The 25754-nt window shown below is 41.9% G+C and overlaps 4 protein-coding genes across 7 annotated transcripts; 2 read left to right on the forward strand and 2 right to left on the reverse strand.

Moving 5' to 3' along the window:
- Positions 1-19970, reverse strand: LOC108098250 (trans-1,2-dihydrobenzene-1,2-diol dehydrogenase). The gene is made up of 5 exons (XM_017201041.2): positions 19791-19970; positions 1514-1915; positions 920-1199; positions 621-867; positions 1-570 (listed from the first exon to the last, which is right to left on the reverse strand). The coding sequence occupies exons 1-5, from the start codon at positions 19852-19854 to the stop codon at positions 133-135; spliced, it is 1431 nt and encodes a 476-aa protein (XP_017056530.1). The 5' UTR covers positions 19855-19970; the 3' UTR covers positions 1-132.
- On the forward strand, positions 6002-14968 carry LOC108098247 (mucin-6). Of its 4 annotated transcripts, XM_017201037.2 has the most exons (4): positions 6002-6508; positions 9741-9918; positions 9980-10296; positions 12355-14968. In XM_017201037.2, exons 3-4 carry the CDS (start codon positions 10050-10052, stop codon positions 14676-14678), a joined length of 2571 nt encoding a protein of 856 aa, XP_017056526.2. In that variant the 5' UTR covers positions 6002-6508; positions 9741-9918; positions 9980-10049; the 3' UTR covers positions 14679-14968. The 4 variants fall into 4 exon arrangements, with proteins under 4 accessions (XP_017056526.2, XP_017056527.2, XP_017056525.2 ...); XM_017201038.2 differs by lacking the exon at positions 9741-9918 and having other exon boundaries at positions 6002-6513; XM_017201036.2 differs by lacking the exon at positions 9741-9918.
- On the forward strand, positions 15486-25650 carry LOC108098249 (diacylglycerol O-acyltransferase 1). The gene is given in 11 exon segments (XM_043209320.1): positions 15486-15618; positions 18953-19320; positions 19377-19505; positions 19568-19599; positions 19602-19658; positions 19726-19778; positions 24131-24239; positions 24295-24438; positions 24495-24805; positions 24861-25133; positions 25190-25650. Coding segments are annotated over 10 exon segments (1692 nt in total). The 5' UTR covers positions 15486-15618; positions 18953-18970; the 3' UTR covers positions 25424-25650.
- On the reverse strand, positions 20072-23991 carry LOC108098246 (exportin-2). Its single transcript, XM_017201035.2, has 7 exons — positions 23764-23991; positions 22522-23381; positions 21974-22457; positions 21614-21916; positions 21399-21555; positions 21042-21342; positions 20072-20979 (listed from the first exon to the last, which is right to left on the reverse strand). The coding sequence occupies exons 1-7, from the start codon at positions 23846-23848 to the stop codon at positions 20248-20250; spliced, it is 2922 nt and encodes a 973-aa protein (XP_017056524.1). The 5' UTR covers positions 23849-23991; the 3' UTR covers positions 20072-20247.
- Positions 25651-25754: the final 104 nt, after the last annotated feature.

Genomic DNA, 25754 nt, shown 5'->3' on the forward strand with positions numbered 1-25754 from the left:
AACACATAAAAGTTTCTTTATTTAATTTTTCCTTAGTCAATACATTTTAATTTTATTTAATATAGATAGTCATACCATCTGATTTGCATTCTGACAAAGACTACACAGACACCATTTTGCCACGCCCCCTTTTTAAGGGGCATCAACGACCTTCGATCTGGCTGGAACAGTTTCCTCCTGCTCCTTGGATTCGATGACTTCACTGGTAATTACATCCTGCACCACACGACACGTTTCACTGGCCAGCTCCTCGGGATCCTCAACTTCATCCTGAACACTTTCGATCTCTTTCTGCAAATCCGGAACCTTCTCGCGATGAGCAAACTCTCCAACTCCCAGTTCCGCGTGAATGGTGTCCATTAGGTTCGCCAGGAGCAGACTCTCATTGTGACTGAAGTCGTCACTTTCGTGGCTGCCCTTCAGGATGCAGTTCCTCACCTCCTCGGCCTCGTAGCACATTCCCAATCGATTGTGGTAGTGGGTGGGTGGCATCTGGTCGCCACCAGGAAGCGGAAACTCATAGTCCACCTCCTCGGTTATCAAACGTGTGGGACACCAGTAGTTGTTCATCTATGAAAATAATTTATATTAAATCAAAGATTATATTTGGAATAACTTACCTTAATGGATCCAGTTTTTCCCTGAATTACAGCCTGGTTGCTGAGCTTCTTTTCCGCGCTGACCTGGATAAAGGCCCTTTTTCCACGAGTGAAGCAAAGTTCGATCTCAGCGGTCACATCCACGTTATGTGAGTTGACCCTTCCGCTGACCTTGAGGCAACGTGGCACCTCCCGAAACACCCACAACGCCAGTTGCATTCCATAGACACCGAAGTCATTGGTCACACCACCATAAAGTCCAAGTCTCCTGAGGATTTACGAGATTATGAGTAGGTCTAAACCATATGAAGAGATCTTACCCTTGCGAGACGGGCAATCCCAGAGTGCAGTGCACTTGCTGCAGTTCCCCGAGGCGATTCCGCAGGATCTGGTGGCGCAGGTAATGGTAGGCGGGCACACACCTTGGCCACATTCCCTCCATGAGGAAGAGGCCCCGTGCCCGCGCCTTTTCCAGCAGCTTGGTCACCTGCTCCTCCGTCATGCAGAGCGGTTTTTCGCACAGGACGTGCTTGTCGTGATTCAGCATCAAGTGGCAGAGCTCCGAGTGTTGCGGATTCAGCGGAGAGATGTACACAACGTCTGAGCTTCAACAAAACGATTAGTAAGTAGGAGGTTTAAAGATTGTGTTCCAAAATTAATAATTTTATAGTAATTTAATTGTTAGATTTATTGGAATCTCTAAGTTGGTTTATGAGAATCTCTATTAAACATTAATTAGTAATACTTAATATTTACTTAACCTAATAACTTAATTCCTCCTTAAGAGAATTAAAGTGCTGCCACAATTAAACAAATGAGTTCGAAAAACTGAACTATAATTTAATTACTCATACGCCATGTAAGCCAATGTTTGTGTTCCAAAAAAGAGGCCATTAATACTAATCAAAACTCACCGACATTCGGACACCTCGCCAAATCCTCGAAGCTGGTGTACACGTTCTCCACCTGATGGCGATCCGCGAAGGCGAGGGCATGTGACTGGTAGGCAGCCACGCAGGACACGATGCGGTGGTGGTTCTCCGGCAGGACACTCAAAGCGGCAGCAAAGTCATCCGCCATCAGACTGACGGGAGCGATGCCCCAGCGCAGTGTTGCCCCCTCATCCGCCACCCACTCTCCCTCGCCCTTCTGTATTGACCTTGAATCGACATCGCCGGAGGGAAACCTATTGATGTGCAGCTGGCGGGGGCGGGGTCGCCACATGCTGGAGTCTCCAAGATCGCCGCCAACGAATCCGAATCGGCTTTGGCTGTCGTCCAACTTGCAGCGTGAGGCACGACCAGTGGGCAGGCGATCTGGGGAGTGAAGAGTGCTGTATTACTCATCTCGTATAGAGAAAACTGCACTGGGAAGAATGAAGTGCTTAAATTCGAAAAAAAATTTTAATTATAAAAATGTTCTTATATACTAAGTATTATATAGATGTTGTACTTATTTTTATAAACCATAGAAGAAATACCACAAAGATAAAATGAGTTTGAACTCAATTCGATTATAAGAAATCAATTTTCAATTAAGTTTGAACTCAATTCGATTATAAGAAATTAATTTTCAATTAAGTTTGAACTCAATTCGATCATAAGGAATTATTTTTAATTTTCTCCCAAATTTCTTAAAACTATTATTTAATAATTGTGATTTGAAATATATTTTTTACCAACAAGCATTTAATTTTTGCAGTGCACAACGAGCAGTGGCGATCGGTGTCTAGTTTGTCGCGTAAAACGCATTTCATTCATACAATCGATCGCTTTTCCACGAACTGGCGAAATTGCGGGTGTTGGTTTTGGTTTTGGCTTTGGCTTTGGTTTTGGTTTTGGCCGCCATTAACCGGTCCGTGGTCCGGGCCATCTCCGTGGACCATCTACGTCGAAACCGAGACGACGGGCGCATTATGTGGCGCTGTTTAGTGCGTCAGTTCCTCCATAATTAGTCATATTTGCTTAGCATCACAACTTGTGAATGACTCGCTGCCGTTTGTTGCAGCTCAGTCAGGTTTTATTCGCCTTGTATTTGTTGTGTTTTGTATTTGATTTTTATTTTATTTATTTGTTTTTTTTTTTTTTTTTTTGTTGCAACTAATGCTGTTGCCGTCTTATTGGCCTGGTCCTGGCCAAGTTTTGACCAAGTTGGGAGCTGGCTGGGCCGCGCTCTTTGCGCTTCGTTCTGTCCGCATTCGAATTTCACTTTCTTTTTAGAAACTAAGCACCGGACTGTTTGTGTATTTATCACCGAAGTACCTGCTGCTCAATGGGTAGCCTCACTTTGACGATTGCTGCTACTTAATCAGCAGAGTGAAATCGAAGACCTTTTAACGATTCTAAGAGAATTGTCATTCAAAATAAAGTCACCTTTATAATAAAGTAAGTATATAAAGTACCCTTTTCAGAATGTATTTAAACGTTTGCATAATAATTTGGTTAAGATTATTTCACCTATTTTATAATCTCTTAACAACATACCATTTAATATTTAAACATATCAGACTTAATCCTTTTTTGTATGATTTTCTTTTTTGTATCTTTTCTGGTAAAAGAGCATTGGGAATTCGATTTTTTTTTTTTTTTTTTTTGGCACCCAAAGCTGCCATCTTCGTCGGCTTATTTCACTTTTCAATAACTCGAGTGCGTGCAACAATGTCCAGCGGCGAACGTCCGCTTCTGTTGGCGACTCTTGACGGTGCGACCCAACGAAGCGAAAAACAAAAATTTGTTTATCTAATTAGCAATGCACCGGGCGACGTCTTCGCGTTCAGCGGCGCTTTTCACCTGATTTAGCATGCATGGCAGGCGGTGCAAGTGGCTGGTGGCAAGTCGATGGCCGTAGAAATTGCCCTAACCCCAAATGCAAAGCGATAAAAATATGTGCGAGGCGCGCTTTTGGGTTGGCCAATGAACGAAAGTGTTCTATGGGTGTGCAGACACACCAAAAACCCCAGAAACCGAAACATAAAAGCCGAAAATGAGAAAACAAACCAACTCTCGCCGAGTGCCGGAAGTGTCTCTGTATAAGTCAAGTGTGTGCGAGTGTGCGGGTGTGCGTGTATGTGGGTGAAATTATGTGCCAGTGAAAGGTTGCCTAATTTCTGTCATTAAACTACACGAACACGAGCAGGATCAGAGGTGCACTTGTACAAATTAGTTACAATTAAACCTGAACAGACTAATTTAATACAATTTTTTGGATACAAGAAAAATTAAATTCACTTGACAAAATATATATGCAAATCCTTATAATGTGAAGAAGTACACCTATTAAAATGTCAAAGAATTTTTAAAATAAAAAAGCCGAGTTTTGAGATCTTGATTAATTGAATAATTTCTTAAGCCCGACTCGTTGCAATTCCATTAACTTTTTTAAAAACTTGGAAGCTTCCTAAAACTTCATAATATAAAATAATTTTTTAAATGATTTAAATAAGGACTTGACTATTATTTATAGTGTGATACCACAAGGAGATTTGGGGCAAGAGGAGTCCGAGCGACAAGAGCTGACAGCCGGAGCACACAAATTTGCCATGCGTGTGTCTTTTGATGACTCTTTCCCGAGTGCGACGACACGGCGGAGACGACATGTTCATTAAAGCCAGAGCCGCGTCATCTTGGTCGCCATCCCCATACCCCATTTGCCCATGCCGGTTCCTCTGGTGCACCGACAAAGCAAATAAATACTAAAATTTGCATGCCTGCAACATAAATCGTCGCAAAATATTAAACAAGTCAGCGGCAACAGTTGAAATCAATAAATTTATTGATACAATTTACACGGCTGAGTGGGCTGCCAGATAGCTTTGGGTTTGGCTCTGGCTCTGGCCACATGCAACCTGGTTGCATGCAACACTTGCGCTAATTAAGGGGGCTCCAGCTCGCTGGCGGGGGAGTTGGGCTCTCCTCCATGTGGCTCTCGGAGATGGCGAGATGGCCTTGCCAGTCGGAGCTACAGAAACAAGTTAACGAGCCTGGCCAAATGACCAACTGACTGAGGAAATTCAATTGGTGATTTAGATTTAATGGAGGGAAAGGAGGGAAGCAAATTACCGTGGGGAGATTAACTAACTTGGGAGATTAATTTAGTTTTATTGACTACAAATTGTTGAAATAAGTAAAACATTGATTTATCTTAAAATTATTGGTAATAATCTGTTTCTGTTTTTATTTAACGCAGTTGTTTTCTGCATGTGCGATTCATTCAATTTGTATTTACTTGTGGCTATCGTCTTCCAAAAAACTTAAAAAGAAAGTGGAATAATTGTGAAACATTTGATATTCTGTAACCATAGATATTTAGGTGTGCGTATGGATATTTACATGTTTCGCCATTCTAGGTTGTGAAAGTCATGTGTCAAGTTCGTTGCCAGAGTCTTTTGATTTGCCTAACGTTTTTTGTTCGAGGCTTTTGCAACATTGCGCCTTAATTGACACCTACCTACTGGTGGTCGAAAGAAAAGGGGACAAAGGGGGCTTTGTGGCCAAAACGACAGCATAATCTTTCCGCTGCCGTTGTTATTTTCTTTGATTTTTTTTGGTTTGTTGGACTGACGAGTTTCGTATGCATGTCCGTCGGCTAACTCTCATCTGCCCCTCAACTACGCACACGCCCAGCAGCAACAGCAACGCCAATTGACAGCCAGTCATGTCATGACGATTGCCAATTGTTTTTGCTGCCCAAAGCTCTTAACATATTTTACGATTTCTTGGTCGCCGGTAGAAATTTATTTTGCCAAAAGATTTTCGGTTTTTATGCAACAGGTGGTGGCAAAAAGCGAAAGCACAAGAAAGCTGAATACAAAAATTCTTTGTTTTCAGCCAAGTAAAGATCATTGTCAATTGCTAATTAGTAAAGACTTTCCATTTTATACCAACTATATAAGATTTGGAACACTACCAAAAAAAAACTTATTGATGTGGCCACATATAATATTGTTAAAAATTTATGATTTTAAAAAAGATTTTAAGTCTTTAATCGGTTTTGGGAACTTAGATAAACATTCCCTCAACCTTCAGCAGGAAAACAGATCATCTTTTTTCAAAATTCTACCGGCAACATGTTGCAGGTAGTGAAAAGTGAGTCTGCCTCTAAACAACGACAACAACCATCGTCAAACAGGCGGCAACAAAAGCGAAAAGACGACAACTTTGGAGAAGAAGCCGGCTGCGCAGTAAACTGCGACTGCGACTGCGACTGCGACGCGTGTGTTTATGGATTCGATTTGGCCAAAAGCGTTGGTCAAAAGCGTTGCGACGGCAGCAACAACGCGAAGACAAGTGCAGGCATTGCTTTTCAGCTGGTTCGTTGTACCTGCAATCTCAGTTTTGCCGCCGCCGTCTGCGTCGACGACTCTGCCGCTTTTAACAGTTTCGAATTTGAGTTTTGGCCAAGACCGCGCGAAATCAGTTAACAAACGGACGCGTTTTGAAACGGATGCACTGGCTAGCAGTGGCGGAGCACAGCAAAGCTACTAACAAAAAAAAAAACCTGAAGCCCCTTGAAACTCTTGGCTCCTCCATAAAGATCGCAGGTTTTGTCCCAAAACCCGAGGCCGTGCGAATGTGTCTGTCGGTTTCGGCGGCAGAAGCTCGATTCGAAGAGCTGCTATCTTCATCGGTCGGTCGCGCTGGTCGTTTAAAAGTGAAATTTACTGAATGAAACCAAATGAAATGTCTTCTGGCCAGCCTCGCTGTCTGGCCGACTGGCTTTGTGTTTGATTATTGATTTGTGACAATTGTCGGCAAGGAAATGACTGCAAATTAGTTGGCCAACATTCGCCTACTGAAAAGGATTGGAAAAAATCATAGAGATTATAAAAACGCTTTACCAGCAAAATTGTGAAAATATTTGTTTTGGTTGCAGTAGCATTGAATGGTAAGCCAATTGGCCGGAAAAATAAGGTGATGTAAGATCCTGTTTAGATTGTGTAAGCTTGTGAAAGTGAAAGAATGAAGAAGTTGAATTGAATAAGTAAAAGAACACAAATTCTAAAAGTAAATAAATTACAAAAGGTTACTTCGTTTTGAATAATAATAACCTTTAATTATTAGTTCATTGTGTGCAAGTATCCTTAAAACTTATAACCTATTACCATTTTAATGGGTTTAAATAGTTTAACATCCTTTTAAGAGCTACGTTAATTTGTGAAAATTAAGTGTTCACTAAAGGATGCATTCGATCGTTAAACAGATTGCTGGATCAGTAAATAAAGTTTTACTTGTATTTAAAATTGTTATGGTTTTCGTATGGGCTAAAAGATACATAAGATATCATATCGATCTTCAAGAACACCATTAAAAACATTTCGCCTGCAAGACTTGCTCACGATTTGTGTTATATGATATTTTTCACGCATTTTCCATCAATCAACTCTCGGTTTTCAATGGTATAATCCATGGCTGCGGATGCGGCACATAAATTCCACCTTTCTTCGCCAGCGAAATCGAATGTTTTACGATCTTGCAGCTTTGCGCAAAGAATTAAGACACTCTCGATGGCGTTTAAGCCGGTGCGCATATGCCAACAGCAGATGGACAAGCAAACAAACCAACGGACATCACTCATACGCCGTGTGTACAGAATGAAAGAGCCGAATCAATGCAAGGAGAGAAAGGGCAGCCACTTGATTTTCCAGGCACTCCCGGGCCACTCGGCGCATTTATCTTTCACTTAAAGTGAAGATGACATTCTTTAAATGAAATTAACTGCCGGCAACAAAAAGCTGAAGCTGCAAGTGCAACTGCAACTGTTGATGCTGATGCATCTGTTGTTGATGTTGCTGATGTAGCAGCCGATGTTGCCGAGGTTTGCTGCTAATGTTGCCGCCGCGGCAGTTGCAGTTGCTTCTGTTGGCAGCTGCTTTGGCTGCAATTAGTATTTGTCTTTGGCTAATACGCTGCCATGTTGGTATGCATCTCTGTGCGCCAGTTTCTTGTTGCTCGTGTTGCTGTTGCTGCTGCTGCAGGTTGCAGGTTGCTAGTTGATAGTTGCTGGTCTCTTGTCTCTGGTTTACTGTTTACTGCGGCTGGCATAAAAAGTGTCGCGCACTTGAATAGATATTTGGTCTGTGCTTCGGTTGTTTGTCTATTTATTGGTCTGTTTGCTTGCTCATCGGCTTTTTGTAGCCTTTTTTTTTTCTTAACGCACATTGGCTTAGTCGTCCACTTAACAGCTGTCGCTTCGAGTGCATCTCTCACTCCATCTCCATGTCTCCATGTCTCTGGTGTCTTTCGATCTCGGTGGAGCCTTTTGGGTTTTGATGTTGTGGGCAGCGTTTGAGTGACTGAGTGCCGGCTCTTAAGACACACCGATCGAAAGTGCTTGGAATGCATTTATGATAGGGGGCCATCCAGTTGATGCGTTCATATAATTTTGACACCGCGTGGGTTGCTCGATCCATTGCAGTCGAAGGGGTCGAAGGCCCGTGAATTACTCGAAAGTTGCGGAATAAATCGGGCTAGTTTTATCGCAGCAAGTGTTATGGCTTAGCGCCTAAGCGATTTCATACAAAAATCCTTAAACTTGTTGAAAGGAAAAATATAAAGTGACAAGCATTTTATGATACAACTCCAGCTTTATTGAAGCTGTCATAAAAAGCAGAGCCCGGAACTAAATTTTAATTCGACACAACAATTTATTGAAATATCCTGAAATTAGTATTGGTAGTATTGTATTTCTTCATATAAAACTTTTGTATTTATATAAACCAAAATATTATTTAATACCAGGCAGTAAAAATTATGTTTTTTTCACATTATTAGCTTGACAATTTAAAAAAATTAAATAGCAATGATTGTATAAAAGCTCATAATTTACATATCCGATAATATCATTATACTTAACTCCAACACTCACTTAGCAACCAACACATTTCACTTGTCATGTAAAGCCAATAAAATGAAACCACACAGAAATTATGCCTAATTAAACAGATTATGCAAATGCAATGTAAGACAATAAAGACAATTAAATAACTCACACGAAACGAGAGCGTCGAAACAAGTTAGACTAAAATGCCATAAAAAAAGCAAACCAATTCGATGGAGGAAACTGTGGAAAATTGGGGGAAATTGTGTCCATCATTAGTGGCAATACTTGGAAAATTTGTGCTCAAAAAGTTGACCGAATCAAATTATATTCAATTGCAAGGCCATCATCACCCCTCCCACTTTTCTTGACCGTCGGCGAATTTTATTTGATTTTAATTGCCGCCATAGCAAGATGTTTGCCATTTAATGGCTTTATTTATGCGTGTAGTAATCAAGTTAATTTTTACGATTGCCGCCGAGCGAGTTGCAACAACAACAACAACAACAGCAACAGCAACAAGCGTAACAGCAAGCCGGCAACAACAAGAAACCCGTAAGGCTGCTGCAAAATAAATGCAAATTTTCTTTTATGATCAAAAAGCACAGGTTTCACTTTCGATGGGAACGAATTCGCCGGCAAGCGCAAGTCAAAAAGAAATATTCGCAAAAAAACAAAAAAAAAAAACAGAGACAAAGATGACATGCAACTGGGGAGGGAGATGATGATAAGAAGCCCTTAGGATATTTCTTCGAGAGGAAGTGCAGAAGAAAGAAAGCCGAAAGGAGAAGAGCCGCCGCCCACCCAGGTCGTCTGCGTCTTCTGATCGCCGATCTTCGGTCTCCGGTCTTCGGTCTTCGGTCTTCGGGGAGTCTTCTGGTCAGTCACGTTGTCAGTTTGCCCTCTGCCGCATAATGCCATAAATTATGAATTAATCGTATCAATCTTTTCGATTCGGGAAGTTTTTTGTGGGCAGGAAGAGCCTTTTACAACAACCCGAAACTTTGTTTGGTGCATAAATAATGGGAGTTTAATCTAAGTGAAGGATTATCAAATTGCAATCAGGGGTTAGATATCTATATATTTATTTATTGATTTTAAAATCTATTATAGCCACTAATTTCTCAGTTCATGTCCTAAGTCCTTAGTTTCCTGCCTTGCTTCCTTACGCAATAACCAAAACAACCCTCGTCAAAATCTGATTTGTAAAATCAACATATAATTTACTACCTTTTCATTAATAAAGCAAGCTAAGTGAAAGGGTAATTTTCCCAACTCTTCCGTTAATATTAAACTTGCATTTTATTTTATGATCACAACTAAAAGGCTACCTGAATTTTACGGCCACTCTTAATTAACTGGCTAGCAATCTGGATAACAACCTGTTAAGTGAGTCGAATGCAACAGCCGCCAAACTTCCTCATTCACGTCCGTTATCCAATATCTAAGAATCAATTGCGGTGGCTGCAAATTGCACAGATCGAGTTCGTCGGACACAATCGATGTTAGCTATTAAATCATCAGCGCAGTCATAACCGAAACTGAACAATTTAAACAAATTCCAGATAAGACGAGAAAGAAAAAAAAAAATAAACTAGACAACCCGAGAGACCGATCAACGAACCGAGCAACACGATGATTAGTGAACGCCACAAGAGCCGCGATTTGGTTACGATACTTGGTCTGCTCCACCTCCTGCTCCTCGGATTCACCTCCGGGCAAGTGGTCGAGGTTTTGGCTCAATCATCCACATCCACAGCAGCAGCCACAGCAACAGCCACATCCACAACCGCATCCACATCGCAGACGCAGTCGCAGACTTTGGAGACGAAGACGAACGGCAGTCAGGATGAGGCGACTCTGACGCTTGGCGCGACAACAGGTGAGCGAACAACAACCGCAGCGAAATGAAAAATATGAAAGATTTGCACTTTGATTTTGTTTCGCCAACATAATTGGGTGCTCGGGTGCGGAGAGTGGGCACTATTTTAATGGCCAGCATTAGGAGATCAAACAATTTTGAACGCAATCATGCGAGGCATTTTAATGCGAATGAAAGTGAAAATCGTCTGGCAACATTGTTTCGTGGTCACAGGCAATTATGCAAGGATAAATGGGATTCAGATGCATGTGCCCGATTGGGTGGGATTGGCGTGGCTCCGGGAAAAGTCAGCTACAGTGGGTAGCTCACTCTGAGCAGAGCGCCCACCCATTATGACTAAGGAAGGGCTGGTCTAGTCGATGCTCTAAATACACTATCTAGATATTAATCCAATTTCAAATAGGCATACCAGTACACATTTTCGATTATTAATATATATCTGAATTTAAATTTCTGATTTTCGACAATAAGGTAACCCAAAGCGGAAACATTAGAACCCTTAACTTCTAAAATGGTGATCCGATTTTAAAGTGGCATAACTCCAAACGTTTGTAAATGGATACTGAAAAAAACTGCATTCCAAATTTCCCGTTTATCGGAGGTCAATTTTTTGACCCCTGTTCATGTCAGAATTTTCAAAGTTTTTCAGTGATTTGCAGAATGTACCCCCAAAACTGAAGGTCCACAGCCCATAATTTTGACAATTTTCATCCAATACCTCATAACATTTGTAATTGGGGTCTGAAACGAACTGCACTGAAAATATCAAAAAGGTGACCCAAAGCAGTACTATCAGAACACCTAATTTCTAAAATTTTCATCAGAATTTAAAGTGGTACCTCTTAACATTTTTCAGTTACTGATAGTTAATTGATCTCTGTTGTTTATGTGATAATTTTTTAATTTTTTGCGGCGGCTAGCAGAAAGTAATCCAAACCTGGACTCCACCCATTTCTCAAGCAATTTTCGATTTAAGTAAGATACCTATTAACGCTATAATAAAGCTGAGTTTGAAAAATGTGTAGCCTTTTTGGTAAGCGTATTAAAAGCCAATTGCTAGAAGATCAAGATGCATGAGTGGCCATTTCCGCTTGTGCCAAGTGCATGTCCTCACGTTGAATCGCTGGGAGCTGGGAGCTGGGAGCTTATAGCTCCGCATGCCTTTGCCACCGCTCAAATGGAAAGCGATTTGTCTGGTTTTAGCTAATAATTTATCAGGCCTCCGCATTCGCAGTCGTCGCCTTCGCCGCCTCTGCCATTTATTTTTCCTCAGTCCGTTGATCAGTCAATCAAGCAAAGCCAAGCCAACCCAAACCCAAACCGAAGTCGAAGTCGACCCGAGTGGATGTAATGCGACTTTGTGTCTGGCTGACTGTCTGTCTGTTTGCAGTGTTGATTGCCATGGTCGTGGCCCCCACTGATCAACGCCTGCCGACGGAGACGGTTGAGCCCTGAAGTGTTGGCTGCCAGGTGGGCGTTGGGGATCACCGACTTCTTTTTTTTTGGCGGCTTGGCCTCTGACTTTGGCTTAATTAGGAGCCACATGGCGGGGGGCTAAACGGCTCATCCAGGCCTGAAGTCGAGACTGAAGCTTCGTCGGGTTCAATCGAGTGGAGCTGCAATCTTGCACACTGTCCGCAGGCATTAAAATCAATTTATGCAAAAACTGTTCAAAGCGATTGAAGTTAGATAGACACGAGGGTTGTTCAAGGAGTAATGGGAAATTTTGTCCTCATTTTGAGACTCTTACTGTATTAATAGTTATGAGATGGCAATCTTTACAAGCTGGAGACTCAAATCTTTTATCGGTAGTTCATATTTAAATCCCAATCTTCCCTCGCCTTAACCAACCAGGATGCCGACTTGGCCAAGTGACGGGACAAAAACATTTGTTAACACTTTAACGAGTTATGATTCGGCTGTGGCCATGGCTACCTCCAAGCTGGATCTGCAACTTAGATGCCTGCCGGCAATTTGGGGGGCAATTAAAGCTGCACATGTAAAAGTAAATTGATACGGCACTCAATCACCTAACCCGGCATCTTTTCTTTTCCATAGTCCCACGACTGGATCCGAACAACAACAACGAGTGGCGACCACTTGGACACGGCGATCCCCTGCAAAAGGATCCCACCTACGACTACAGTCCGCCGGCCTTGGAAAGAGTTCGCTACTGGGCGGAGAACAACAGCACGGGTCAGAGTAATTCGGAGGCCAGGAAAAAGGAGCTACCTCCGGAGGTTCTTCGCAACAAAACGAAGAGTGAGGTGTTGCTACTGGGTGTATCAAGTGAACGGGTGAGGGTGCCTCACTCCCATTCCTATCCACCAGTGGGATTGAACCAACACCACCATCAACATCAGCAACAGCAGCAACAGCAACAGCAGGCTAAATATGCAGCCATTCGGAGGAGCTACTATGCTCCCACCCAACAGCAACATAGCCCACAAATGCCACAACAAAGCCAACACATTCCAATGCAGCACATGCCGCACACCCACTTGATGCCACCACCCATGATGATGATGAAATCAAGCGGATCCTCCGTTCCTCATTTGGAATACAGGCACAGTATGATGGCCACGGGAGCACCCACCTCTTACATGAGTCTCAACCACATGAGTTCCCCGACGCCCAAACATTCGATGACTTCCTCGGTGATCTACCACCAACCCTCGATGGGTCATCACACCTCTATGTCCTCTTCCACTCCCTGGATAACCAGTATGCCACCACATCGATTGAGTTACTCGGATCCACATCTGCAGGAGTCAATGCACACCTTTAGCTACTCGAGGCCCCTACACCAGCAATCAGTGAGTTACTCGCCCAATTCGCTGCCAGGACACCAAAGTGGCTCGAAGGCAGGACTGAGGAAACCCTGGTTGCATGAACTGCTCCAAAAAGAGGTTGTGGTTACCTCCAAGCCGAAGGTTAAGCCCACAATGCCAGCAACCAAGTATCTGATGGGAACGAGTAAGCCACATCATCCACTGCCACCAGTTGGTTTTGGCATAAGCACCACCCGACCACCATTTACTTATGCTCCAGTGACCTTTGTACCCGGACCACCCACCATAGCAGTGCCCACTGTGGCCACCAGACAGGAGCCCCAGCCGGAGATCTTCATCACACCCACTCCGCAAACAAGTAACTCCGGATTCAAGCCCATGTTGGTCACAGGCACAACCACTTTGGGAACCACTCCTTCGACCTCGACATCGACCACTTTGCCCATTTATCAACGAACCACAACGACGACCAGTAATCGATTGCTGATCCCCCAGACGAGCAATCTGGCCCAGCGACCCACAGTGGCTCCTGCCCGGAGTGAACCCACCACCGACTCGCTTTTCTCCCACTACAAGCAGCCACCGAAACCGCTCCTGGGACCCATGTACCTCATCATCGAGGGTCACTCCAAGGTCAAGACCTATGGCCAGAACGAATTGGATCCGCACAGTCCGAAAATAGTGCCGGTTATCTCGAAGAGGGAACCGGTTGTCAGGATAGCAGATCCCAACGAGAAGAGAGGAACCGTCGAGTCCTATCAGGTGAAACATTTGCACACGAAAACCACTCCGATGACAACGACAACTACGACAACCACAACGACCATGAAACCTTCAACCACAAAGGTTCCGAATAAATCTCCGGTTTATAGCACTACTAAAGCTCCAGTTAGCAGTACCACCAAGCCTACAGCAACCACCACGGTGAAAACCACAAAGGCAACCACAACGAAGACATCCATTAGCAGTGCTACTCCCTTGATCCCAGTAGAATTGAAGCCAGAACCTTCAAGTGGGGTTAACGATCTGCTGAGCTTATTGGACAACATGTTTGCCGATGCTCATGAAATAGCCTCATCCACTGGGTCACCTCCACTGGTCACTTCCACCGCGAGCACCGTGCTGAAGCCAGTTAGTACCAAGTTGCTGCCCCAACAACCGGAACCGAGGATTTCCAGTAAGGCGGGGAGCATAGAGAGCCTCCTCGCAGATGACACCCATAAAGATGATGAAGCTGACGAGGATGCAGGGTCACCGATTTCCACTGAGACACCGCCACGGGCAACGCGTCAAGTCTTTGACTATGATCAATTGCCAGAGTCACGGATTAAAGACGGGGTCACCACCAGCGATATTATAGAATACGCTGATGATGAAGAGGAGGCGCTGGAGGAAGGTGACGAAACCACCGCTGATGGTGAACTGGAGGACGAGGAGGATGAGGAGGCTGATCAGTCACACAATTTGCTCAAGCGAATCGATCAATTCGTGGATGATGTGGACGATGGAGATGACGACCTGGAGGATCTAATCGAGGGTCTGGACGAAGACGACGGTGAGATCGAGGAAAGGCGGCAGCAGCAGCATTAGCCCAAGATAAGCATTTTTCTTAAACTGCGCTCTATACCAAATCTATCAGAAACTTTTTCTCACGCCTAATACGTTCTTGTACATAAGTCAGCTTTAATTGAATCTGTATTTATTTGTTGTTAGTTGGTAGGCCCTGCTGGCGTCACAATGTGACTGCGTTCTATACCCAATATAATTCGAGCAAAGAGTTTTCGTTGTGTAATTAAGCATTAAATTATTGAAATTTTCTTACGTTTTTTAGTTGTTAAGTGTGCAATAATTGATAAATAAATGCAAAAGTCTAAAGAAAATCTGTGGCGCCATCTAAGTTGGAGATCAGCTGAAAGCGCCACCTGTTGCTCGTGTATTTTACATTTCTAAACTTATTTGTACGTTCACTGGAAAAGTAAGTACATTTTTAAAATATGTTAAAGTAACTAATCTCACTTAACTAAGTTGGGTCCATTGTGGATAAAACCGATACCATTATGATTTATAATATTTTTATAATCTAGTAATCACAATACTTAGAAAGATTTCTTAACCAGTAACACATAAGTATTTGAGTTTTAAAAGTTCAAACATCCGCCAAAAGATCTTTCAGTGAATATCGATCGCTCTCAAATCGATAGCGATGACAAAAACAGTGCTGGCAAAAACCAATTGAAAATTATTTTACATAAAACAAGCAACAAATCAAGAAGTAGTTATCTTACTTAAAAATACAGAGAAGGCCAACTTTTATAGTTTAATGTTTATTTCCCGCTGGAATTCTGTCACCACTGATGCCCTACCTATCGCTTAGCGTTGTTTACTTCCATTGGCTTTTCCAGGCGCCAGTTGAGAACTTGTCGTCGAATCGTTCGGTTACGGTAAAAGATATCGCTTCCAGTACGTGACAACATATCTGTTCTTGTTGGAAGAAACAACAATTCGGCAATTGGATTAAATTGTGCGCAAGGTGTGAAGCTCAGTAATAAATAAATTATTTACCAACAACAAACATCAAAAGACGGTAAAAGTTCACAGCGGCAGAAGTGCTAGAAACTTAATCAAGATAAAGTGACGGTTTTTGTGTGTTTTGTTTACGCTTCCTAAGCGATCTTCGTTCTCTTTCCTACTTTCGTTTTTGTTTGGAGTTAATGACAGCGGAGTAATGAACTTAAACAAAGTTAAAGAAGATTTGCGAAATCAGTTGAAATGTGTTTTTGTTTTTGCCACCGAAAGAAGGCAAAAGCAACAAGTGATAAACACGTGCAGAGTGATTTAGTGACTCAAAGCCCATTAAGGCGCCTTAACTTAACTTAATGATAACGGCAGCCAGCTGATAAAAAAAAAAAACCAATAAATCGTATTTATTCCAATACAGTACCTAAGTAATTTAGGTTTAGTACGGCAATCATAATTTAGTGAAACTATCTCCGCTTCCCCTTGATTTTAATGACCGGTGATAATGCCTATATAGCTAAATGTGTGAATGTCTGTGCATATATTTGCTCGATGTCTATATAACCTTGATCCGGGCAATGCGACGGCCTGAAACAGAAAAAAAAAACATTTCCGAAATGTGGCGTCGTACCCACTAATCAGAAAAAGCCAAACAGTAAAAACTAAACAAAAACCAAACAAACTTCTATGCCAAAAAACCGGTTTCAGCTAAACCCAAACAGAGAGTATTTCTGATCAGAGATAAAATGTGCCAACTGAAGAATAAGAGAGAAAGAAAGTGTTTCTGTGCTGGAAGAATACATTCCATTCAATTCCATTTAGAAATTATCACTGGCACGTCAAAAGTCAGACTCCGCTGATAACAGTATTGTTGTTTCCTAATTGTCAGAAAGCAGCCGGCGAATTTTCGTGTCTTTTCCCTCTTTGTTTTGGACTATAATCAAACTTTTCTACGCTTTTATTAGAATTTATAAAACTGAAATACTCATATCTATAAAGAGTACATATGTACATATGTACATATATAAGTGTGTTTGTATTACAAACATGTTTTTTGGCTAGGCATACCAATTAAATAAAAGATATAGAAAAACCCATAAAAATCTATGGTGAAGCATTAGCTAGGATTCCAAATACAAACGAAAAGCTTCCATAAAATACTAACAATTCACCAAAACCACAAATAGAAATGTTTTAAAAAAAAACTATATTTACTTATAAACTTATCGAATGTAGTTTGTTTGCATCCGCTTTACATTGTAAGGGGCAAGGAAATTTTGATTGCCAATGGCCCAGCCAGACATGTCTACCCTGGCAACATGATAACGAGGGGCTTATGCAACTCCCGAGCTTATGAACCGCAGCATTGATAACCTTTATCAATAGTCGGTCGATTGGGAGACGCTCTACACTCGGATTGATGAATTCGTTTGAGTTACTGACCTACTTTTAGCGCTGCTACGGGAAGTTCTTTCCTTATAAAGCGACAACCGGTTTCGGAGCTAATTATTCGAGCAAGTAGAGTACAAGTGTCTGGAATATGTATTTTGAAAATGTTAAGGTCGCTCTAGGCTATGTACATTAATTGAGGAGTGCATTTTATAAGTCGACAGTGAGCACTGGGTGAATGAACATACCAATTATATCTGTGCATCTGATCACCCCCACCTTAAACGGTTTAAATATAAACCGAAAGTTCAACAAACTAATCGTCAAACCGCAGCGGCAATTCAACTCAGGTTCGGTTCTCCTTGCCACATGCGGGTTATATATGTGTGCACATATTTATTCAAACAGCAGCGGTCAAGATAATAGTGCGACACTTTTTGTGAACTCGACATTCTAAACCCTTTTAATTCGATTTGTTTTTTGTTTTTTTTTTATGATCCCTTAACTCGAATTTATTTCTGTGGCAAGATCCACTGTACATATTTTAATATACATGTTTTGCTGAATCTCTTGGAGCTCTGCATATCATCTCGTACTGCTCCATTCTCCAAAGCCTGGTAATTACTCATCATTTGGTTGATGAGCCATGACGGGATTCGACTTCGAGTTCTGAATGACGTTGCGTCACGGTGACTCGACTTAAATCGTTCTGCACTCGAAGTAAATTAACAGTTGCAGTAAGATCAATCAGTTCAACGCTCTGAATAATTTTGTAAAATGTTGTGATTGTTGCCAATGAAATACTAACTATAGACTGCACTCACGAAAGAAACAATGTCCTTAAATTAAATTCCTCAAAAAAAAAAAAAAAAAAAAAAAAAAATTTAACACATATTAAAAACAAAGTTAATAAAATTAATAGTTTTAAAACGTATTGTAGAATGACTTTAAATTGCTTTTTATGTACTTAGGCGATACGAAGCGATAGTAATCGAACTTTGATGTGAAATAAACAAGGTATCACGAAAATACTCAAATAAAACTATTAGGTAAAATTGTTGCCGCCATAAAGTGACGTAGTTGTTGTTACTCAAGAAATAATTTCTACAGATAACCTCAAATTTCGTCATAGTATTGTTTTTATATATTATACTAAATAATACATTTTAAGAACTGCTGAACTAACAATTTCCCAATCGTACCTTGCCACTCGTTTTATGACATAAACAAGTTACGTGTTTGCGAATCTCAAACTAGAATCTTAAATATTAAAAAATAGGGATTTGCAGGGGTAATAAAAAAGAAATTGAACAAGGGTTTCCCAAGGGCAGCGAGTGAAATTAAAATAATAACGATGCTTATCAGCTTAATGCTTATAACACCCTGCTATTTGGTATCATCCAGTTGACATGCGATCTTAAGTTAGTGTCAAGTACGATCATAGCAACTTTGCAACTGGTTTTACACGACTCAAGTGAGATGCTGTTGGGTTATAATTCAGACAACCTAACCACATTATCATTTGCTGGGTTCAATGTCTATGCAAATCGGTATCTGATTACCTAATCAGTAATCACAAAGTCAGGCGAACTTTGACCGCAATAACTGCGGAAATTGCTTCGGGTGCGTCTCGCGTAGAAATCTTAGTACTCATATTTAAATTTGTTATGACTTGTTTAAGAGCTTTTTATTCGTTAACAATGACAAGTTTTTATATACAAAGTTTTGAGTATTATTTAATTACAGCAAGTACTTGAATGGATTACAAGATTCGTTAACCCATTACTGATTAAAGCCTCTTTAATTCCAATCTGAGTTATTTTTGTGTCAAATTAAAAGTACTTCAACTTTTATAACGGATAACAAAACAAATCTTATCTTCGTATACCAATTTTAATTGCAAAAGAATGTGCGATAAGCAAAAACTAATCACCATAAATTGAAATTTCTTTATAGAGAGGGACTGTTAGAACGACATGACCACCAACAAAGATCCCCAAGATAAGGGAGCCGGAAAACAAGAACCGACCAAGAATGGCGGATCCGGAGGTGTGGGAATCATGAAGCGCTTGAGAAGATCAGCTTCTGCTACAGAACACAATCTTAGCAGTCTGAGGAACCGCAAGTCAACCCAAAACCTCTTCGATCAACACGGCAATCCCATCGATCTGCGGCAGTACCGAAAGGTGTTAGATAAAGATGAAAATGGAAATGGAACCAATGGGTCTGAAAAGAAGCTAAGATATAGGAGGACCCAAAGTGTGACACGCGCCGAGGAAATTTCCAATAAAGAGGAAAAACAGAGGAGGGCTCAACCCGGCAGACCGTCAGTAACCAAAAATAACCTATTGAAAAGTGAATAAAGAACTTCTTCCTTTGTAGAATCCATCGACCAAGAGACTCTCTGTTCTCTTGGAGCTCCGGATTTACCAATTTTACAGGTCTGGTAAACTGGGGTTTTCTACTGCTTTGCATTGGAGGTTTGCGCTTGGGTCTGGAGAATCTGCTCAAGTAAATACCTAGAAAATCTAGGCTTCAAACAAAATTTAAACAAAATATATCCTATTTCTTAGGTATGGAATACGCATTAATCCCCTGGATTGGTTCTTTTCATTAGCGGTCACAATGAAGGCGAGGGCCACAATGCCCTAATCCTCAGCATTTGTAAGTATCCGAATTCAAAAGAATTACCAACATACTTTCTTGACCATTAAATCAAAATCTTCTTCAGATTCCTTGGTTCACATTTCCCTCTGTTTGGCTGTGGAAAAAGGCCTTGCCATGGTGAGTACTTACTTTGATAGCATCTAACGCCAAATTTTTTCGATCGCGTCTTGAATAACGACATTAGCCTCAACATGGTTTATCTGTTTTCAACTAAACTAATATTCTAAATTTGTAAATCTCAAGTTGCCACACAATTTAGGAATATTTAAGTAAATTTGTTGAAGTTTCTAACAACGAAGGAGTTGTTACTTTGGGAGAAAAGTGTTATATGTGTTTCACTCATTTAAAACGTTGTGAAATAAGTTGAAATTAAATTCTTTTTCATTTAGCCGCAATGCAAAAACAAGTCGTATTTTAAAAACATAACTTTTTATTGTTTACAAGACTTACATATGGTACATAAGATACAAAAAATCAATGACAATAAACCGGGCAATGAGTGATCAAGTGTGTGTATATAGATAGGTGTTGCGAATGTATGGCGAGGTTTGATTGCGATAAATAATGTCCGAGTGATTCTATTTCTTTAGGCAATGCGTACGGCATGCTGATCACTATATTTTTGCAGCACTTGTTTGTATTCCGGCTCCAGGGGCGACAGCAAAGTTGAGAACTCTCCTGCCTTCGATTGCGCAAACTTAGAAAGCGAGTTGGCCAGGAATTGGCGTGCATCAACGATTTCGGCCAAGTGATCATGCTGGGTAGGCTGGGCATGGGTTAGTTGGGCAAAGGCCACTTGATAGCCCGCATCGGGATCCTCGGCAACTCCTAAAGACTCTCCTCCTAATTCGAGTTTCTCAGGTGGTCGCTCAAAAAGATCGATAAGAGAATGAAGCAAGCGTGGCCAGAAAGCTCCGTACTGTTGCTGCAGCACTTCTGGCGTCTCAGTGAGGAGCTTCGTGACACCCACAGCTACCATTTTGCGTTCCTGCTCCTTGATAACTTTTCCCATATCGGGGATAAAGACGCGATCGAGCAACATACCAAACATACCCGGCTGAATTTCATCTATCAACTGAACTAGCTCGCTGCCACTGTACTTGATCACATAGAAGCTGAAGAAGACGATAATGCCGTTGATATACTTGGCCGTCTTGGAGAGGGACAGTCGCTGGAAGAGCAGTCCAAAGATCTGGCGAAGAGTGGGTTGTATTTCTGCGGCTGGATAGTAGGAAAGGAGATTCTGGAGCAAATAAAAGCCTTCGTGGTCGTTAGCTTTGGAGGCAATCATTTTCTGGAAGATTCCGAGAATTCCACTCTGCAACAAAATATAATTTAAGTTATATTAAACCTGTGATTTCGTACTATTATACTACTTACCAATTTGCCCAAGGCTTGAATCTGTGGTGAGCCTTGCTTAATGAAAGCTGAAATAAGCCGAATCAAGGGTGTTACGTTGCCCGTTCGGTCCCAAAGAGCTGGAGACAACAAACATGGGAACAAGGCCCAATAAGGTTCCGGTATGGAACCAGAGGCCTCGCGCACTTCCAGAAGCACAGAAAGCATCTGAAAAACGTATGGCATAAATTCGACAATATCCTGCTGTAAGATGCCTTGGAAAACGGGGAACAGCGCTTCCTCAAAAGAGCTCACGGCAGACGCATCAGCCTGGCAAACAATTCTGCAAATGGAGTTGAGTTAGCAACAGATTCTTGAAGACCCAGCTGACATCCTTACTTTATAGAGAGAGCCAGCGTCTCAAACAAATAGTGGTTAAAGTGTGGGCGTGAAGGATTCTTGGCCACCTGGGTAAGAATTTCGGTGAGACGGGGAAGAGCAACTCCCATAAATGGCATAGAAGCCGCTTGCAAAACCGAGAAACTGCGCATGATGGCTAAAAGAAAGTGGTTTTTTTACTCAACAAAAATATATAAGTTGTTTCACAAACCTACCTTTCATAACGTACTCATTCTCCCCGGATCCTTGCAGCGAGAGAGTGCCAAACAATCCGCTGATGAGTTGTGTGGCGTGGGGTGCCAGCACTTGAGGACCAAACACAATCGCATTGCTGGCATCGCGCATGGTTAGGATCTTCTCCACGGAACAAGCAGCATAGCTATGAACCACTTGACTTTCGGCGGTAAGATGTCTAATGAGCTGCGGAAGACAATTGGCCAAGACCTGCGGACCCAAAATGCTGCGGAACACCATTACGTACTTAATGGCAGCTGCCTTGAGTACGGGTATTTCGTTGACTGCAAAGCAAAACAGAAATTAGAATTTCAATGAGTTTTTCTTACGTTTCAACTCACTATTGGGTCTCTCCAGTTCGGGTATAATCTGCTGGGCACAAAATTCTGGCAGTGGGACCAACTCAGAAGTCTGTGTGATGCCATGCTTCTGAGTTCCACCTCGAGATGCCCACGATGTAACTAGATAAATAGCCGTGTCCTTGGAACGCCAATTGGCGACTGGATTCTCCTTGTACTTGGTCAACAATATCTCCAGATATTGACCAAAGATGCCGAAGATCTTTTGCTCAAAGTTGATGGATAGAGTTTTCACCAGATCACAGGCCGCTCTTCGCCGGGTATCAATGTCAGAGCCTTCAATGTCCCTGCGAATATACTCTTCGGGACTGTCCTCGAAGATTTCTTCATCTGATGGCCGAATGTCCAGATTGGGAATGACAACTTTATCGCAGATCTGGGCCAAAATCTCTGGGTTTTCGAAAATGCTATGATAGTGCTTACGCTCAGCCACCACGGACAAAAATTGTAGCGCATGGGAAACCAACTGTGGAATAATAAAAATGAAAATGATTAATTAAGTGAATCGTAGAATATTTTGGTCAACTTACCGCATCGTATTTAGTTTGCAGACTGGTTTTGACCAGCAACTCCCAGACTGCGGTCACAAATTGCTCCATGAAGGGCTTGAATTCCTCGTCATACTTTTTGGCGTATAGGCAAATATTCTCGCAGACCTGCGCACGCAGATGCTCCAGCACACCCGCATCCTCATCGTCGCCAGTGCGAAGCGATGGCACATCAGCGGCAAGCTGCTGAATAAACGCTCCCATCCAGGTGTTCATGTTGTCCTCGAAGAACTCGGGCAAATCCTGGGAGTTCAGCGAAAAGAACACCTTGTTCACCAGCACCAGGGACCCGTAGATGACCTTCAGAGCTTCGGCATTATTCTCGTGCACCTTGGTCAGTTGCATAGTGGCCTGAAGCAGGTCTGTAAGGGGCTTAGCCATGCGATCCAGCACGAATTTGATCTCTTCCCAAAGATCCTGTGACTTGAACTCATAGCGATAGCGCTTGAACAGCGAATGTGCGGTTTGCAAAACGCCATTGATCACATTGAAATCGCCGGAAGCAAACCTCTCCACCATCTCGTCTATGAGCTGCGGCCATTTTTTCGGGAAATCATGCTTGCCAATGATACTGACAGCGTCGCTCAATTGTTTTTGCAATGCCACCGGGGAGTGGAGCATTAGCGTTACGATTAGGGTCTTGATTGTGTTCCTATCACTTTCGTGGATGCGATCCGGTCCATCGCTGTCCAGGTGAGCGGCCCAGTTCCTTTTCACATAGTTCTTAAAGGCGATGGCGCCTGCCACCCTCGTTGTCATGTCCATTTGCGCTTTGTCTATGAGGTTTAGGAGTAATATTGGGTAATTCTGCTGTAGTTCCGTGGACTCCAAAAGTTTTTCGGCTGTTGATGGGGTAGAGAAAGTAAGGGTTTATAAGAAGTTTAAGGGTTCCTTTACAATTGAAGGATTCAAAAATTTTAAGATTAAACTTTACATAAGTGGCTTTGGAGATAAGAACTTTTAATTTAAACCACATATATTTGCACATATTAAGCTTGGGTATTGTCATTTCAAGATAAGAAAAGTCCGGTGTATTTAATGAGTTTTACAATCTTGCGTAAGACTGCAATTCGAAAAAATATCCTCAAAAGGTTTTAAAGAAAACCGTATTTCTTTTAAGCGTCGCCAAAAATCATTTCCCGCGCACGCACACAATAGCATGCCTGCACGCATGTGCAGCTGTGTGAGTGCCGTGAGCACACGCATTCCCACAGACACACTCACCCGGTCGGCGGACATTTGGATCGGCGCTCAGCGTCTGCTGCAAATAACCGGCCAGAAGCTGTAAATTCGCCTCGGTGACTTCCATTTCGAGTATGCTTTAATTCGGGGTCTTAATCGCTTTAAATAATATCACTTGCGGCTGTTTCCTCTCAACTTTTCAACATCAAATGAAATCACAAAACACTTTTCGCACAATGGTTGCGGATCTGCGGATGGAACTTAGCGTGGATTTCGGTATCGATTACTTAGTGATGGCTTAGCGACGGGAGCTCTTGCCGTTTCTAGCTATCGATAGTTTACGAATTTAAATTTGATTTTGTTAAACAGCCTATATTTGAATATAATTTTGTTTTAACTATCTTTATAGGAAATCATTGCCGAGGGCTTAGGAATCTTCATCCAAATAGTAAACATTGTGGTTCTTGTTTGCCTGCCGGTAGTCACCATTCACCTCAAGGGACATGCCTTCAGTTTAAGTAAGGAAATTTTAAAAATATGAAAAGATTGGTACAAACCTTCTTAATTCTTTAGTGGGCGCTTCAACTGTTTGCTTCTTCTACTCTGTATTGTTCCTGAAACTCTGGTCCTATGTGCAGACCAACATGTGGTGCCGCCAAACATACTACCAAAAGAATACCCGAGAGCGTCGACCCAGCATAACATTGGCTGAACTGAGTAAGTAAAGAAGTGATCCTATCTGTTATAGAAAATTCTAACTAACTGTGGCTTAGAAAATGGGGTTCTAAATGACGGTGAAGAGGACGAGGACGTTGCAAAGTTGGTGCAGTATCCGGATAATCTTACCTACAGGGATCTCCTTTACTTCCTGTGTGCTCCAACACTCTGCTATGAATTGAATTTCCCACGAACTTCGCGCGTGCGCAAACGCTTTTTGCTCAAGCGTTTGTTGGAGGTTGTGATTGGCGTAAATGTGGTGATGGCTTTGTTCCAGCAGTGGATAATTCCCTCGGTGCGCAACTCTCTTATTCCGTTTTCCAACATGGATGTGGCCTTGGCCACAGAGCGACTTTTAAAATTGGCGGTTAGTAGATAACTATTTTAAAAATTTCAGTTTGAAAATAATATATTTTTTTTAGTTACCCAATCACCTGTGCTGGCTGTGCTTCTTCTACCTCATGTTCCACTCTTTTCTGAACGCGGTGGGTGAACTCCTGAACTTTGCAGATCGCAACTTTTACTGTGATTGGTGGAACGCCAATAATATTGACACGTTTTGGAGGACCTGGAACATGCCAGTTCACAGGTGGTGTGTCCGTCATCTTTATATCCCAGTTGTCCAAATGGGCTACTCCTCACGACAGGCGTCTACCATTGTGTTCCTCTTTAGTGCCTTCTTCCATGAATATTTGGTAAATATAAATTTCACTAAGTTTCAACATAAAATATTATTTTAATTCTTTGTCAGGTCTCTGTTCCCCTGCAAACCTACAAAATCTGGGCCTTTATGGGCATGATGGGTCAGATTCCCCTCTCGGCCATATCAAAGAATATTGAGAAACGTTTGGGCCCCCGAATGGGCAACATAATCGTGTGGGCTTCCATTATTCTTGGACAACCTCTATGTATTATGGCCTACTATCACGACTATGTGGTGCAGCATTTTAGGAGCTCACTTAATGGAACCGACTACAACAGTTAGACTTTATTAATCACTGAAATATCTGCACTGGTCGGGTCCGTGTACTTTTTGTAATTTAAAAGCCAGAATGCAAGTTGGGAAGGAAACTTGTGATTGCCACAATACAAAGCTTATTTTGTATGACTTTTGCACATGCATGTAGAACTGATGAACAAAAATAGATTGTTATTGAATGCATTTGTTAATGAATTTAAGTGTCATGTAAATAAAACAATTTTTTAAACACGCCTGTAAGTTTTTTAATTAAACAAATAATAAATTATCAATACATCGATATGTAAACACAACGGCTTTATGAATACGATAGCTTCACTAATAATATCGATGTCTT

Source organism: Drosophila ficusphila, unplaced genomic scaffold, assembly GCF_018152265.1.
Source record: "Drosophila ficusphila isolate 14025-0441.05 unplaced genomic scaffold, ASM1815226v1 contig_797, whole genome shotgun sequence".
Classification (NCBI taxonomy): domain Eukaryota; kingdom Metazoa; phylum Arthropoda; class Insecta; order Diptera; family Drosophilidae; genus Drosophila; species Drosophila ficusphila.

Coding starts and splice junctions, on each gene's coding strand:
- LOC108098250 (XM_017201041.2), bottom strand. CDS start 19,854: ATGTTGAGGCTAATGTCGTTATTCAAGACGCGATCGAAAAAATTTGGC. Junction 1,916..19,790: donor TGGCGTTAGATGCTATCAAA/GTAAGTACTCAC, acceptor TTCACTCCCCAG/ATCGCCTGCCCACTGGTCGT. Junction 1,200..1,513: donor GGCGAGGTGTCCGAATGTCG/GTGAGTTTTGAT, acceptor GTTGAAGCTCAG/ACGTTGTGTACATCTCTCCG.
- LOC108098246 (XM_017201035.2), bottom strand. CDS start 23,848: ATGGAAGTCACCGAGGCGAATTTACAGCTTCTGGCCGGTTATTTGCAG. Junction 23,382..23,763: donor TCCAAATGTCCGCCGACCGG/GTGAGTGTGTCT, acceptor CCCCATCAACAG/CCGAAAAACTTTTGGAGTCC. Junction 22,458..22,521: donor TGCAAACTAAATACGATGCG/GTAAGTTGACCA, acceptor ATTATTCCACAG/TTGGTTTCCCATGCGCTACA.
- LOC108098247 (XM_017201038.2), top strand. CDS start 10,050: ATGATTAGTGAACGCCACAAGAGCCGCGATTTGGTTACGATACTTGGT. Junction 10,297..12,354: donor GACGCTTGGCGCGACAACAG/GTGAGCGAACAA, acceptor TCTTTTCCATAG/TCCCACGACTGGATCCGAAC.